The sequence below is a fragment of the Syngnathus floridae genome, chromosome 3, assembly GCF_059516105.1.
Source record: "Syngnathus floridae isolate MCC-2025c chromosome 3, RoL_Sflo_1.0, whole genome shotgun sequence".
Lineage (NCBI taxonomy): Eukaryota > Metazoa > Chordata > Actinopteri > Syngnathiformes > Syngnathidae > Syngnathus > Syngnathus floridae.
The window spans coordinates 7,586,470-7,604,204 of record NC_142415.1 but is presented as its reverse complement, the minus strand read 5'-3'; the positions used below and the strand labels follow the sequence as shown (position 1 = coordinate 7,604,204).

Sequence of the window (17,735 nt, the reverse complement as noted above, 5' to 3'; positions counted from 1 at the left end):
ATTTATGGAGCAGTTAAAAACAACAACATCTTTTCACAAGGATGATATATAAAGTAAAAATTAGCCATGTAAAACCAATCGACAGTTAAAACAATAATGTAGTAGTGTAAATAAACGCAATAAAACACAATAAATAAGCAAAAGATTAAAAATGTGTTTCAAGGCCAGTTTTAAAGCTAGACAGGGAAATTCATTCATATTCTGACACATTTCTGCCAAAGCTAACCTCCTGAGCCTGCCAATAAAATAACAGTGAGCCCATTGGATATGGGATACTTGATTTGAGTTTTGACCCCTTTGTGGAGTTTGTAATTTAGACTGTAATAAAAGAGAATAATCAATAAGTACTTCTTGTTGTTGGGAATATCACCCAACCGTTATTCTGTTGATGACCTGACGCCATGTCCAATTATTACTGAAATTGCCCTCTCTGTAATTTAGCAAGTGAACTGGAGTGAAGAAGTGTGCAGACTTGTTTTTGATTCACAGGAAATGACTCAGCATTCTTTTTGACTGACCTCCACAGTGCAGGGATGAAACTAACCCCTAAAGGTCATAGTATACGTGCAGCCATAAAATAGATTTATGCAAATTGCTTGTTTTGGGCAACACAGTGAAATTAGGTTTAGTTCTTCTGCTTCACACGTCTGAGGCTTTGGGTTTGATTCTTGAACTTTCTATGTGTAGTTTTCAAATTGAGTAGATTTCTGGATGCTTTAGCTTCAAGAATAGATCTACTTGTTTTGTTGTCATGTGCCTGTGTGGGTTTCCTTCGGGTACTCCGGTTTCCTCCCACATCCTCAAAACATGCTTGCTCAGATGAATGAACAATCCCAAGTTGCCCTTAGGTGTGAGTGCGAGTGTGAGTGGTTGTTCGTCTAGCGATTGGCTGGTGACCACTTTAGGGTGTCCCCCGCCTACTGCCCAAAGTCAGCTGGGATAGGCTCTAGCACGCCCCGTGACCATGAGTCATGTCAAGTCAATTTTATTTATATCGCCCTTAATCACAAACATGTCTCAAAGGGCATCACATGGGCACAGTGGACAATTACTCTTTTACAATTACAAATTTTCAATTGCATCCCCTGATCTTAACGGAGGGCAAGGAAAAAACGTACAAAACCCCAACTGGGGAAAAATGAGAAACCTTGAGAAGGGACCGCAGATAGTAGGATCCCCCTTCAGAGATGACCAGGCCGCAATGGATGCCGAGTGGGCAATGTTGAACACACAATATAAAAACAATCCAAAGAAAAAGTAAAGTAGATGTCCAAAGTCATAATAAAGAGCTGCAGGAAGATGCCCTCAGTTGTCATGGCAAGGCCTTCGAGGAGGTGGTCCACCTCAGATCTTGTCCCAGTTGGTTGGTGTGGAATCCAGACAGCCATTTTCAGTTTGGGTGTCACCTAACTGGGGCAGGACAGAGAGCACAAACCGCAGCCGAAGCAGCCAGCATATGTTAATTAAAAGAAGAAGCCGTTCAGAAAATGGGTTTTTTATATTTATATTGATATTTTATTAATTGTGTGGCACTAGTTGGCACACCCGCCTCACAGTTTGGAGGTTACAGTTTTGATTCCACCTCCAGACCTCCCTGTGTAATTATTATTATTATTATTATTATTATTATTATTATTATTAATATTATTATTATAAAAGCTGTATGTCCAAAGGTCAGCGATCATTTCGTTACAAATGCATAATTTGATCACAATGGAATTGGGGGGGGGGTCCCCGCAATGCAGAATTAAGATATAGAAGCAAGGAATTATAGCTAGAATATTCCATAATATATTCATTTTTACAATGCTTATGCTATTGTAGGACATTTCCACCTCGAAATTTACCAGCTCATATGGTCCATAGCAGACTGCGGTAAAAATGGGCCAAGTAATGGAAAGTGGGAAGATGCTGACAATCATAAGGTGAACATGCAAACCTCACATAAAAAAAGACCCATGCCAAGACTTGAACCTAGAACCTCAAAACTGTGAGGTAGATGTGCTCACCACTTACTGTATTTCGTGGCTCTGCAATTCTGCACTCTCACAGAACAAATTATTTACTTCTTTGTTTTTTATGTGAGCATATTCTTAACATAGAACCTTTGATGCATGAAACTAAAATAATTTATATTCATTTATGCATTTCCCTTTGATTTTTACTGTCTACTTTGGTTTGGCATTTGCAGTTATTCACTATTGCTTAAATTGAAATAGGGTTCCATACAATTAATAGAATGGTGTCTCGTCTGCATATTTAGTATCTATCACTTAAATTTTTGGAATTACATACATACATGTGCCCACACATAATTCTGGCTTCTAATTCAATAAAGATGGCCAATAAAAAGTGTTTCTTCTGTGACAGAATCCAATGGAGAGAGTGATGCTCGTGCAAAAACAAACAATAGCAGATTTTTTCCTGCAGAGGGCAGAGTTCCCCACTAACTATCTCTATACTGTGTCAGAGAGGCGAGGACTCATCTCCCCAATGTTAATCGCCGCAGAGAACGAAGCGCAGTTTTTCTTTGCAACAGTGACAATATTAGCTAAGAAGTGGTACACATTTGTATCAGTCGTTTTATATCATGTCTGTTACTTTACAGAAGGAGGATAGACCTACACAGGATATTTATTTGAATCTGTTTGTCAATTTTAGGAATCTCAGCTACATTTGACATAATTTGGATTATGTTGATTATTCATGTGACCACGTTTACACGAATAGTCTCAATAAGCAAACACAAGAATTGAATTTGTAATAATAATCATAATAATATAACAATGATGATGATGATTATAATGATACTGCTATTACTCCTACTACTACTCCTACTACTACTACTACTACTACTACTACTATTATTAATAATAATAATAATAATAATAATAAAATAATAATAATACATTCAATTCCAATAGCCCTTTTTGGGACACTCAAAGATGTTTTACAAGATAAAGATAGATGTTTCACTTCAGGCATAAACCTGTGACAGATCGTCTGCAGACGCCTGTACAATTGTGTCTCCCTCAGGGACTTCATGAGCAGAGCGGAGTCAGGAAAATTTAATTAACCGAAATTGACGTTCCAGAACGGCCCGCTGGGGATCTCGCTATCAAGCAGAGTGGCAGATATGTGTATCATCAGAGGGTTGGACAGGGACGAGGAGAGAGATGGATACTGATTCGTCTGGGCTTTGGTGTTACTGGCTAACACACTAAACACAACACCCAATATCGACAATATATACTGTATATCACCAAATATTTGGATAGAAATTAACAAAGGTATTGAGCCCGATAACCCAGTGTCCATCTCTATTCTTGTTCATCCCATTTGATGAAGTTGAGGCCAGTCCTCTCAGTTGTTCCCAAGTTCATACAAACAACCTTTTAAGGACCTTGGTTTGTTTTTGTACACTTTGTTCAAAATGGTTCTAAAATAGTGAAAGTATATAATCTAGGGCTCTCACTATCAAATAATTTTAGAATCGAGTTGATTATTTCATCGATTAATTGAATAATCGAATAAAAGTGTTGTTTTCATTAAAGTTATTACAAAACCATTTCTTTATTTGATTACTGTTTAGTAACCAATGTTCATTTCTTTATTTTTTAGGGGGGAAAAGTAATATCACGTACAAAATGTCATGGTAAGATGAAACTATAAGAACCATGAGGTATCATTGGTCCAACCCACCATTGATTGTCAAGATGTTTATTGTTCAAAATGCTTCAGCGCAACGACATCCTATTTAATGTACTAAATGCTACTGTATATGATTATGAGTATGTATCTTAAACCCTTCTTTCTTAATTCATGCTGAACTATAAAGGGTAAGAAAGAAAAAACACCTGCATGGAGTCATGTAACAACAGAAGAATTCATTCTTTGGACATTTCTTGACGCGCACGCCACACAGTAAAAAAGACAACATGCTGTGATGTTTTGTTTTTGCGCTCCTGAAGTAACTTCCCAGCAGTCCTGCTCATATCATATTTATGGAATGGTGTCAAGTTAGAACTATTTTATTGGGAGTGAGAGTTGCGGTGGAGTGGAATGCCTGATCAGTCAGGTGATGGGGATTTTGTCATCCATGGCTCACTGCCTCCCCTCTTTCAGCTTCTTGGACACCCAAAACACTTTTCTGCAACTTAGACTCTTATTTCCCCCCTGAACCTTTTACCTCTCCCTAAAAGTTGAATTTCCTCTTAGTGCTATTTAAAATGATGTGTTTTCATTTCAGAGCATTGCTCACTGATTGATCACATTAAATAAAACGTCAATTGCTAATGAGACACTGTCCAAGAGGTAATCGGTTTATTAAATTAATTGTAGTTTTAAGAGGCATACAAATGCTTAATTGCGTCATCCGGAGACTTTTTTCTAATATTATGGATACCTCATTTAGTTCCATGAGAAAGATGTGCAGTTTCACACAAATGCAAACTACAATGAAATAAATGAATGTCATTGTATAGTTCAATTGTTACTTCCTTGATTGTCTTTCCAAGCATTTTTATCTTCATAAAGGAACAAATTCAGATGTCTTAAAACTGTGGAGGTCATTGTCGTCACATTAGATGGGGTTTTAGTGGAAGCTCCCTCAAACTCTTTGTGACGTTTCAAGCAGATTAGCAGTAGCTGTCGTCATATTTCCCCATATCCATTTGATTTCTTCAGTTTGTTTTCTTTTAATAAAATGGTCTGGCAAACGGACAAGCAGGTGGGCACTGATACTAGACAGGAATTTGATTGTGTGAGACAAATTGTACCAAGCTGCTGAACACTCTCATGTCAGGTTCCACCTCTCTTTTCAGAAAATCATTTATCATCACCGCTGATGGTTTGTCCCTAATGGTGGCTCGTAAATAAAATGGCAACCAGTGGGAGAGGATTGATTTCCACAAACACGGCGGCATGTTGATTTATGATATTGCAGTGCGATATATCCTTCTTTTTTATATGTTATGCCCTTCATCTTTTACAGCTGAACGGTCTGCCTAAACTCAGATGAGAATATTTTTTTAAAGATTGAATTTCTCTTTTATCTTCCCATTTATTCACTCCACTGCTCTACTCACCTGCCCTTTGGCAGCTCTGCTTTTCCCTTTGTTCTATGTTTCTCTTTTTGTTGGAAGTTGACCGAGCCCGAACAGGCCAGCGTCTGACTTTCTGGAATGTTCTCATGTTGCTCATTTTCTGTTTGAGTGATTCTCGGCAGTACATGAGAGAGGCTTCACAGTCATAACAGAGATAGCCTCTCTGGTGCAACCAAAACTGATTTCCTGGGACAAATCTTCTAGAAAGTAGTCCATTCATCCATTTTCTTAAGCGCTTTCTTAGCCTCACGAGGGTCACGGGCACGGTGGAGCCTATTCCAGCAGTCTTTTGCTGTTAGGATGGGTACACCTTGAACCGGTCGCTAGCCAATCACAGGGCACATATAGACGAACAACCATCCGCACTCACGGACAATTTGGAGCTGTCACTCGGTCTACTATATGCATGTTTTAAGACTATGGGTACTTGCTAAATCCATTTTATGTATTTCAGTAAGGATTTGACCTAACTACGACTAAATCAGCAGTTAATTCCACAGTCAACTGGATTCTTAAGTGTTTATTAGTGGCATGCCTACATCAAATATAAATTCAGAGCCCAAAGGAAGTCCAGCATTATGAAACAGAAAAGCAATGCTCTACTTTGACCAGCGCAATGTAGATGAATGTAATGTTCACTTTCATACTCAAGTATAAGTAAACAACTTCAGAGACATATCTTTCCCAAACATTTTGTTTGGATCCCATAATGAACTATCAGGAGAATTCGCCATTAAAGGTTCCACTGTAATCAAATGCTTCCCTGCTAAATTGTCATAATTGCTGTGTTTTACAAACATGTACCAACTACAGAGCTACATCTTGATCAGTTAACACAGTTTACGTCTGTCTTGTCTGATTGTGAGCTTGTGTGCATGCCATTGCATGAATTCGCCCTGCTGCGTGCACCCGGTGTTCAACATCAAGAAATGTTTCAGAGCTCAGTTTTTTTCATGTTCTTCATTTCCTCCTCATCCCCCTGACCGCTCTGTTCAGCATTCCACACACTCTAGCGGAATTAAGGGAGAGGCCTATGGCGAGGCAGGGAACGAGCTCAGGAATGTCTCTGTTATCACAGCAAGAGAGGATGAAGGGAGGAAGGGGGCACAAGGTCAGCTGCTGTTAGGATGACTTCAGTCTCTTCTGTTTGAAACGTAGATGTCGTTTTCCGCTGCCTTGTCCTCAAAATAGAACCAAGGTGCATGCCTGTGACCCAACCACAACACATCGGAGTCTATTTTCTGCTTTTTAAATCAATGTCTTCTGTCCCATCAGTGGCAGCGTCATGTAGATGATCTTGCGGCCTTCAGAGATGTCACACCCCGTTTGGATCTGCTTTCAGTCCATATTGAAGCTCAAGACACATTTAATCACACGAGCAAATGTGCTGGGTTGCACGTTTTTCATGCATGCAGCGGGATTTTGATTCACACACAGGTAGAAGCAACTCTGTGGGGTGAAATAGCTGGAAGCAGAATCTTTTAAATCATATGCACATGTGCGATAAATGCAGAGGCGTGCTTATAATCAGACAGTGACGAGCTGCAGTTCCAATATTTTATCGAGTTGACTGAATCCACGCCTGTTTTTATCTCTCAGTTGTTGGCGTCCACGGAAAGATCTTTTATTCATGGTGCTCGTGTCTAAATGTTTTGTAATTCTGAAGGTAGACGTTCAGACAAAAACATCTTCCTTTTTAAAATGCTAGTCATGTCTTTGCCATTTTTAAACTGTCCAAATCTAATTATTATTATCAATCAAACCAGCAGGTGATGGATCGGATGTGCTTTCCGTGCAGACTGTTTTGAATCATTGTCTGTATTCCAGGTGATCAATATAATGAGACAATAACTGTACAACCAGTTTCTAACGTATGCAGTCATCAACTGAGATATGTGCCAGGATATTAACATTTTTTTGCTGTGTTTTTTTGGAACAAATATCACAGACAGACTGATGTCCTGGCTGCATGTCTTAAAATGCTTGTGAGGTTTGTGAAGTGCCTCTCTACCGTGGCTGCAGATGTATCCAAAAATAGAATCGGCTGAAGGCAGAGCATACTTCTCTTTATTGAAAACATAGCAGTTTAGAAGACTTTAATACAGAGGAAAAAATATTTAAATAACATACATTTAAATAGCAATTGCTTATTTAAAAAAAAAAAAAAAAAAAGCAAAAGAAAACATAAATCATAGACAGAGCATTCAATGATTAGGTACTCTGTCAGCCCTTTGTACAGCATGGTTAATGGCTGTGATTCAGATATAATCTAGTCATAAATTGTGTTATTTTGCAGAGTCCTTGTGTGTGTCATACATTGTGACCTTCCCATGTGACTGCTGCTCTTGCAGAGTACATACTGACTAACAGCATGACAACGCAATGACTCACATCCTTGTGGCTGTGGTCTGGATAATGCCCCCCCACCACCAATAAACAGTGAGATAACATATATATAATTTTTTTTTTTTTCATATAAGTGGAATAAACAAGATGGACAGTGATGAGCGTGAAATGTGTTAAATGTAATATGTTGCTTGTTGTCCAAATATTAAGTCCGAATATTTCAATAATTTACAACTATAGTACTTTGCATTTAATGTACCTACGATGCCTGCCGCAACATAGTGTGTGGGTTAGTGATAGTGAAAATCCATAGGTGCAAGTCTGCAGTGTGTATGAGAATAACAGGTTCTTTTGCATATTTTGCTACAATAGATTGTAATGAATTAATTGTTGACCGAAAACTAAGAACATGAGGGGCAAAAAGTGTACTGCCATCCGCGGTAAACCCAAGGTTGACATTTAGTGCACCTTTGAGCCTCCAGGAGTCAGCAGCACCTGTCCCACTACAGTCTGTCATCGATACCATGATAAACCATGAGAAAACTTCACAAGACCGGGAAAAAATGCCAAAATGTTGTGATTGGGCCTGCCGTGGCCACAGGGAACGTCTGTTGTGTGAGTGTTAGAATATATTTTTCCAATCAGTGTTTGCATTCTATATAATTACTTCAAGTAGTTCCCTATCTCGGTTTTTCTGAATTGTATAGTAGCTCTTGATTACAACAAGCCTTCTGCTTTTTTTCCTCAGTTGTTTAATACAGCCATATGTAAGTTGGCTTTACAACCATGACTGGTTTTGCACTGTGTGTTCCCTAGAGTTCTTGTCCCAGTGGGAGTGTTTCCATATTGTGTTTACTGTACAAGTCACATGGTTAGGCGAGCAGTACTTATTGACTGCAGGGAGCTCAGGTGAGAGCGGTGGGCAAACAGTAGATAACATCTGTTCCCTGTTTGTAGTCAGGCAAGGGCAAATAAAGCCTTTGAATTCAGATTTTTTTTATCTAGTTTGTACTACTATGCTATTGATTGGATTATTATTATTAGCACTATTATTGTTGTTGGTGTTGTTATTATTATTATTATTATTATTGTTATTATTATTGCTATATTGCTACATTGAAGAAGAGAAGAGAGGATAGTACATCCAGTTATCACTGCTGTTGGCTTGCTCAATTAAACAGGTCCTTTATGCTGCTTTGATGAGCAATGGAGGCACTGGGACGTTAACATTTGCAGGGATGCAGTTACAGACAGCACCAAAGTCTGTTCTGTGCATTTTCTGCTCATAACACTGTGTTTCGACTAGTCGGGCCGCATGTTATTTTAAGCGGAATATATATAGTTCTAATTGTGTCATTAGCTCAAAATGACCTCCCTGTGTGACATTGCCCATAACTAACTCCCTCCCAACTGCTGTTTCAGCCTAACCTTTCCATCCCGTCACTTGGTATGCCAGATCGATCCGGATGTGCACATTGTTTCTCTCCTCACGTATGAGTGCACAATATCTGTCTATAGACTGTACAAGAGGGCACTGCGAATCACTGCCCAGCGCCCAGTTCGGCCACGAGCCACCCAGCTCAGGCCCCCACAGTGCCCACCCCAGGAGAGGTGGCTTAGAGTGGCTTTTAGGTCCACTCCCTTTCTGCTGAGTTCATCAAGCTGGTCCTTTGAGCAGGGAGTCAGCCCATCACTGCCTTGTGGCTCTTTCTTTCTTTTCAGGCGACAAATGTGCTAAAACAGCACTGCGTAATCATTTGGCATTAGGGGCTGTTGTGTTGGGCATTAGCAGCTAGAAATGACCAGCGGGACGTTATAAAAATGTGTCTTGACAAGAGAACACCAAAGCTGATGAGTCTAGATACTGGCACTGGACGGCTAGAGGATTAGTCAGCTAACACAGGCCGGAGCTTCTGCACGGTCGGGTCCCATCGCATCTCATCACCACCAGGCTCCAAGCGGGGCCCGTGGCTGCCGTGTCCCCGTACGCTTCTCTAACTCGCTAGCTCCCATTACCATCCTCCAACGCTTCTCCTTCTTGTGTTACCAAAAACACTCTGTGCCTTCATCGGTGCAGCATATGATGTCATACTCGGAATCGGTTAAGTGGCTGTTGAGGGCGCTGATTTGAAGGAGATCACCATGACTGCAAAAACAATGCAAATGCTCTGTTAGTAGTCCAACAGAGAGAGATGGAGATGCATCATATGCGCATACATCTTCATATTTTGCTTTAGGTATTCATTCCATTGATTTTAGAGAATTATTGCAGATTTTGTATGTGACAGACACATCTTCAACCTGACTTTGGGCATGAAGTGGCTGCAACTGCGTCACTCAGAGAGAAGCTCCCACTGTTTTCCCCTGTTTGCCTTGTGTGCTTCATGGTGTTGGAATGCAGCAGTAACAGGCAGTACCAAGGCAAGAGTCACTCGGATGGGAGGTCCTTTATTCAGGCCAACGCTGACCTCACTGGACTTGAAACATTCCTTCATTCATTGAGACTCTATGGTTGCCTTTTCGTGTAGTTCAGCAGTCACTCTGCCCACCTGGCTTCTCTTTGTCTTTCTTTGCAACACTTTTCATTCTCAGTCCAGTTTTCAGACTTTTAGTGCAGTGAACTTTTCACCGCCAGCTCTTGCTGTGTCTATTTTCTTCTTCTCCCTAGCTTTAATAAATTAATAATAAGGCTCTTATCTTATTTGGGTTCCTGCTTTCCTGGCTACATGCTTAATCTGTCTTCTGTCCTTTTTGTTTGTTTATTTTCTAACCACAGATTTTATTTTGCAATGAATGATCCTAATGTTTCGATTTAAGCAAGGACGCAAGGAACACTAGTCAATACCTAAAGTACGCTGTTTCATGCTGTTGTCACGCTGAATGACACAGTTAAACAAAGAGACAACATGATTCATGATGCATTTCTATTTTTCTGAAACCTACAAAATCAGGACAAATTTCATACATAACTGCTTTGTTCTAAAAATGTTTCAGCTTTGATGTGTCAACAGTACAGCTCTTGTTTTTATTGTTGCTTTATTATATCAAACAGAATTAGCCTTCATTTCATTTCACACTAAATCCTCACTCCGCTGTTAGAAAGCAATACAAATATGTACTACTTATGGTCGGTGCATATTCTTCTCCCGGTTCCCTTTAGTAAACCCTCAGCTCATTACACAAGTAAGTGTAACAGTGAATTTTAAGGTTTCAATCTGTACACTGATAGATTATGTTCCCAGTTCGTGGCAGTCTGCAGTTGCTCCCGCATTAGACTTTTAAATCTTTGCTCTTCCATGAAATTCAATTACATGCCACTTATAATTTGTGTCAAATGGTACCTCGGTGGCCACTGTTTGGCGTCACCACTGACTAACTTGAGCTGCAGCTGTTGAACAGAACTGAGTGGGACTTGTATTTATTGCCTTTACAGCAGGATTTGAACACACACTAATAATCTGCATGTTAACACTTTGACACCCACAAACTTAATGACCTTAGAATTTAAAATCATGGTTATATGCTTGAACCACTTGGGCAAAAAGTAAATTATCATATGTTGCTTTTGTTCCCTTGCAAAAAAGCTTAAGCACAGACAGAATAGGTGGAGACCACGTGTGAACAGCAAATTTCAAGTCTTGGCACGGATGCTCAATGGGATTTATGTCTGGACTTTGACTGGGCCATTCTAACACATGGATATTTTTTTAATCTTAACCTTTGATGGGTTAGCTGTCTACATTCCTTGCCAATCTCAAGTGTTTTGCAGCATCAACTGGGTTTCCTTAGCTTGTGTTTTGCTCCATCCATCAGTTCAGCTTCCCTATCCTTGCTGAAGAAGAGCATCCCACAGTTGCCACCACCATATGGGTGTGTTCAGGGTAATGAGCTGTGTACGTTTTCTGCCACACGTAGCGCTTTGCATTCAGGCCCCAATAATCTCTTCGACTTTTGTTGTTGTTCATTGCCATCACTTCTACCCTCAGTAGGTTGTTACTGATGTCACTGTTTTTTTTTGGTTTTTTTTTTAGAGGGGGGGGGGGTCTTCACAGCTTTCAATGTCGCAACTATATTTTTTCATGTCTTATTAATAATTTAAATGTCTGTCTTGACGGTGAAAACAAGACTGATGCAAGTGTGAAAGAAGTATTTGCAGAGAAAAATATGCATTTGTGTTTGCAAAGATTTTTTTATGTCAGGCATTGTAAATCCTTGGTTGGAATTGGGACGGGACGAGATAAGCAGAATTACTTCATCCCTTTTCAACAAGTCATGTGGAAACAGTACATAAAGTTGCAATGAATGTTGATTATGAACTCAAGACCTCCAAACATGTTACTCATGCTTGCTGCAGCCCTGACTGCTGAGGGGAAAAAACAAACTCTTGCTTGCCAACAGGACATTCTCATACACCCACCTGTTGCCTGGGTCACCTTGTTGTAATTTGATGATAAAAATCACATATAAGTGCAACCTGGTACAAGATATTTAACACATCTCTGTTATAGCTGGAAACTTTCTCTCATATTGTCTTACACCCAAAAACATGTAAAAAAATAAGTGCCTTGTTTGTCAGATGGTTGTTTTTACCCTGGTTTGTCAGATGTTGCTGCTAGTCAAATAGAATATAAGGAAAAGTGTGACGTGATGCATCTTTTTTCTTTGCACAACAAGCTGGAAAACACACTGGCACAACGCTGCCCCTGCATTCACTTTGATGAGTAAAACAGGGGGCAGTAACTTTTTGTTATCTTTAGTTAGGTTACCATTGTGTGCAAATAGGTTAACAATGACAGGAAAAGGATGAACTGTCCTTTAGGTATTTGCTGGTAAACTTGCATACACACTGTCCCCTGGCTAAGTGGTTTGGATGTTGTTTTGTTTGAATTTTGATTTATAGATTACATCATGCCAATTGTATGTATGTAAACAGGTGTTTGCATTATAATTTATACGGGCACATTTCCTTGTTATTCAAAATGTTCATCATTGTTACCACTAGTCGAACTCTGTTGGTGGAAAGTTACTCAATTGATAGCATGAATTAGGTGGGGTGAAATATACAAGAGAAAGCTTAAGCTTTGAGGTGCTGCGGAAAGAAATTGAGTTCAGAATCATAGTGCAGTCTAAAATGGCTCAGGGGAAAACATTAAAAGTTAGCAATTGTTCAAATGCTACTACATCGAAATTTTTAATGTCATAGGGGATGTTTTAGTCACACTTTTGGTGATGAATGAAGCATTTATGAATGTGGAAGTAAGTTCCTGTCCAGCTGGAAACAAACGTCGAGTGTCAAATGATAAATGAGGTGTAGTACCTCTTTGACCTTTGTTATTGTCATGAATAAAAATGTAGCGCATGACACATTAGCCACTTTCTTATATAACAAGTCATTGGTGTTTTCCTACAGTCTATGTCTAATGTAAGGGGGGGTGTAAGATATTATTTTTGTGTTGTTTAATGATTACATCACGGGCATACATGTTTAGTATAGGTGTGAATCCATCGACTCGGTTCATGTCTGTGGCTTTAAAATGTGAAGTCTGCCCTTTCTAGGACAAAATCTGGTTTGTGTTTAATGTTTGGATTCCCACAAAAGCCTTAACAATATTGACCTGGAAGGATGGAGGTGAATTTGAGAGGCATCTGCAAATCCTGCCATGTGATACTAATCTACAGTAAAAAAAAACAACAACTTAGCAGTGAAATGACATTTCAGTACTATTAGTATCTATAACTTTAAGATGTGCCAGAATCACGATATGTGCTCACATTTAGATTGACATTTAGGAGCAGGTCATTTGAATGCATTGTGAGTTTAACCACTGTTTACCTGTTCTGCAGTACTGTGAAAGATTGATAAAAACCTCATGTGGTCTCCAGAAGGTTTCAATTAGAGTGAAGAAACAAAACCCTCTGCTGGACCTGCAGGACGGCCCTGAGTCAACAGGGCATATGGAAGGATCACACACTCCCTCTCAGACCCCAAATTCAAGACAGATGGAGATAATAAAACATCATCTACCTCAGAACTTTCACTCAAAACAACTGGTTTGCACTGAGGCTTTTTTTTTTTTCATCGTGTGGGCAGCTGCACAGTGTTAGGGTGCCTTTTCTCTGCTGAAGTAGCTGGAGTGTGTGAAGCCTGTGATGTGTTCCAACTAAATGTAGGCCTGCATGGTCGCCTGATTTACACGTGCCTACTCTTCCATGAGCGCACCTGGGCTTTGAGCCTACCCGAGTTTTTTGTGTTGTGTGTGTGTTTGTTGAGAGTGAGAGAGAGATGCAACGACACGTACTATAACACTCAGAGAAAAGAGCAGCGATACAAACATATGAGACAAAGATAACTTTGATGCCGGTGAAGTGTCATTAATGACATCCCTCTCTCTTTCAGAACATCTGAGACACAATCTCAGGTGTGGATTAGAGGCAAGGAGAAAAGGAAGGGTTCTGTTATAATTTTAAAGAATAGCTTATTTAGTCGGATAATTATGTTAAACATCCTGCTGTCCGCACTGCTTGATCCTGACAGACGCTTAAGGAGTTTCAGAAGGAGCGAGCGACTTGCATCAGTACTAGTATGTATCCTGTTTGTGTGTGGCTTATTTTACCAAGTGCTAATTTGGGTGGAAGGAAATTCACTTTTAGTCTATTTTAGAGTGTTTGAAGCAAGTTTTGGAGTGCTTCGTTTGGGTTTATCCTCCTCCTGGTGTGACCTGGTCTTTTTTTGCCTGCGAGACCTGAGGACAAATCTGCTACTTCTGACTGGTCGTATTTTATTTAGCCTTGAAGGATTACGTCTGGTGGGAATTAACCTCGAGACCACCTACACTGAGCCCTCCTTTCTTCTGTTTAGGAAACGAGGCAGAGGAAATAATCATCAGAAAAGCCTGATTTAGAGAACGCGATTGCTGAATTTGTTTGGGAAAAGCCAGGGTGTGTCTATATTTTAAGACTATAAATGCTGGAAATTACATGTACGTAATTGCCATATATTATCACACAGCATTGTCATTTCTGACATTCCAACTTTTATAGCATTATTATTATTTCATTATGTATATTTCGTTTGCTACAACAAGTGTAAACTGTGAAACAATGCTGGGTTTGCTGTATCCTGAGGGTGGGGCTAGGTTTAGGAAGTCATGAACTTGACTTGAATGGCTTTTGTGGTCTCCTGTGAGATGACTTATCAGCCACAAACAATCCTGCCCATTTTCTCTTTTTGTCTGAGGAATTAGTTTGTTGTTTCTGTAGTACACAATTAAGACATGCTGTCCCAGAATGCTTAGCCAACACATCTGTACTGCAACAGCACTAACATTCTTCATCATTCATATATTCCTTTTCGTTTTTTCGGGATTTCTTTTCCCCTGCAGACCAGATGCAAATGTCCTCGTCTAGCAACAACATAAAACTCGCATCACTACATAGAAAGTGAGCATTCAGCATCAGCAGGGACAGCGGCGTCGCTTCTCCTCATTGTATCCCGGACTATGTATTCCACGAGACAACGGGGGTGGACAATGATCGAATCTTTAAAAATGTACAGAGTAACAAAAACATCTCACGCATAATCAGAGAGCAAAATAGAGATACATATTAAATCCAAAGAAATGTAGTGTGTTGTTTTTGGGTGATGGCGTTACTGGTCGCTTCGTCGTTGCTTCCGATTCTTAGCACCCCTGTGTTTGTGCAATGGTTTGTTCCGCGCAGCCTAGACACGGCAGTTGCTCACAGAGCCAAGGCAGGGAGAGGTTCACCCCGCCTGCCATTGCTGTACACCGTCGCAGTGATGCCTTTTCTTCCCAACTTTTCATCCAGGGGTGGACACTAGCAACGAGACATCCACACAAACTGACCTTAGTCACGCCTTTGTGTGTAGATTCGCGTGCGCGCGCGGCGTTTTCTGCCTCGGTACCTGACTGGAATGACGTTAACAATTTAGGCACCGACGATAAGATAATGAACTTTGGACTTTCCTCACGGCTTTCCGTGACATGTTTCCTGGATAAAGTGAAATAACACAGCGGCCCGGCGTGGCGGCAGCTGGGCGACTTTTCAACTGGAGGGAAATATTGCATTCGGCCAAGTGACTATCAAAACAAAGGCAGCAGCGCGGTTTAAGCTGTCACTTTGGGAGCCGAACAGGAGAGGAAAATGTCCTCCAAAGCGTCAAATAAGGTGGGTTTCTGCTGTGGAAAAAAAAATGGTCAAGTGATCGTGTCCTTTCAACATGAATCGCTCAAATTAGCACCATTGGGAAGTATCGCTGTATTTTTTTTGTTTGCGTGGCTATAGTAAAAGTTCGCTCGTTGGTTGTAAAAGTGACGCCAGGCACAATGGTGGTTGTGTTTGGAGCTCAAGGTTATTTTTGAAATCTACACATAGTAGCATATCTTGTAACCAGGCGTCCTCTTCTCCTTTCTAAATCTGACTTTGTACTCATTGTTCTAGTTGATAAGAATGCATCTGTTTACTGATACAACAAGCATGCTGTGGCCCATGAGGCATCTCCAAAGACAACCTGTTGATTGCAAGTGCCCCTGACGTCATAATAGATTACACCAGAGACAGGGCATCCTTATGAATGCAGCACAGTACTTTATTCGAAGTTTCAAGGTTAAAGAGGATATTTCTGGTGGTTAAGCATAATGTGTACGCTTTTTATGTGTGACGATTGTTTTTGCCAGATGAAAATAGACACTTGTTTCCCTGAATTCCAAATAAGTAACATTAATTATAAACTCAAGACCCTATCTATGTTCTTAATCTCAAATGGGGACATGAAGGCCCCTTTTGATGTGTTTCTTGTAGTGACCCGAAGCAATTTTTTTATTCTTTTGTCAACTCTTTGATCTTTTTATCTTTTGGAACTTCAGAACATACCCAACAAACATTCAGAACAAAGGGTATTTTCTATATTTATGCAATACAGTACATATCCTTCGTGTCTGGCACCAACCTCCTACGTCCAAAATTGTTCAATAACATGTTTCTTTCCCCCAAATTTCCACTATTAGTAAGTCCTTACAAGGGTCTGCTATTATTATTATTATTATTTGGGTTTTATTGCTTTATTTTTTATTATTATTATTATTATTATTAGTGGTAGTAGTAGTATTTTCATCATTATTATCATTATTTGTGGTTTCCTGCAAAGTGATACTTGTAGAGATGCAAGGATTTTGCCCAACTGCAGTGATATTTATACTGTCTTGCATCTAGCATCTGAATCATTTGGGAATTGGGTCAGTTTACAGGCAGCAGAACTTCTTTGGAACTGTCCTGTTGTCACTTTTTTTTTTTTTAATCTTATACTGTCACAGTTGCACGGTGTAACTATACTGTCTATCGATTTTAGACTACATTAGTTAAAGGAAATACAGTATTGTAAACAGACCGTTGAGTGTATTTTCAAGTGGGTCAATCCTCTTATTACAGCTGTGTGTGTGTGTGTCGTGTGTGTCGTGTGTGTGTGTGTGTGTGTGTGTGTGTGTGTGTGTGTGTGTTCAATAGTATCCTGCAGTATGTAGATTTCTTTTTTCATTTTTGACAAGTGAGGAATGTGCTGTGTTTGTCTATTAGAGGTGGTGAAATTCAGGTTTGGGCAGTTGTTCTTGTTCGACGAAACCAGCTCTGTCAACTGTAATGCAGTGACGTGGTGTGCACATGTTGGCTCAGTGTAGAACTTCCGATTGTAATAGGTCAGAGATTATGCTATTCAGATTTCTCCTTCTGCGGTTTGTAAAATATATACGTATACTGTAGACAGGGCACCAGACTGACTTTTTTTTTTTTTTACTAGGTCTACAGTGGCCCCTAACCTGACATTTTAAGGGAGCAAGTAGAAAATGTACAGGCCACACTATATAGTGACTTCTTTAATTTTTTTTACTTTGATGAATGGATTGAAGTTTGTCGAGTTTGTCAGCAATGAAAAATAATTTTTAAAAAACCAGCAGATTTACCGGGCACATGGATGACAAATTTCCATGCACTGTGTTAAAACTCACAGGCAAAATGCCACCATGTAGGGGCAGTCTGGAGCTCCGCTGTAGACGTTTTTTTTCTTAGCTATTTTGAATAGTGCTGGTCAAATTAGCACAATCATGAAGCGGTTCAGAATGTATACCTTTGGGCTGAAATAGTCGTGCCAACCTACTTACTTACCTGCCTACATCAGCGCTTCATTCACCTTGAATCACTACACTTAAATCACTTAAATGTTAATGAGGGAGTTTCAGAAGATTTTTTTTTCTTCTCTCTTTTCCTCCTCCC

The 17,735-nt window shown here is 39.9% G+C and overlaps 1 protein-coding gene across 10 annotated transcripts in view; it reads left to right on the top strand.

Annotated features, from left to right (window-relative positions):
• tjp1a (tight junction protein 1a) overlaps positions 1 to 17,735 on the top strand; it is a 78,883-nt gene that overhangs the window by 21,445 nt on the left and 39,703 nt on the right. Inside the window, exon 1 of one of the 10 annotated variants that reach the window (XM_088370645.1) lies at positions 15,184 to 15,638. The exons of the other annotated variants lie outside the window; for them this stretch is intronic. Within the exon in view, the coding sequence (XP_088226771.1) occupies positions 15,615 to 15,638 (24 nt within the window). The 5' untranslated portion in view covers positions 15,184 to 15,614. Of the gene's footprint in view, positions 1 to 15,183; positions 15,639 to 17,735 lie in introns of those variants that run through there. 10 annotated transcript variants of the gene reach the window in all.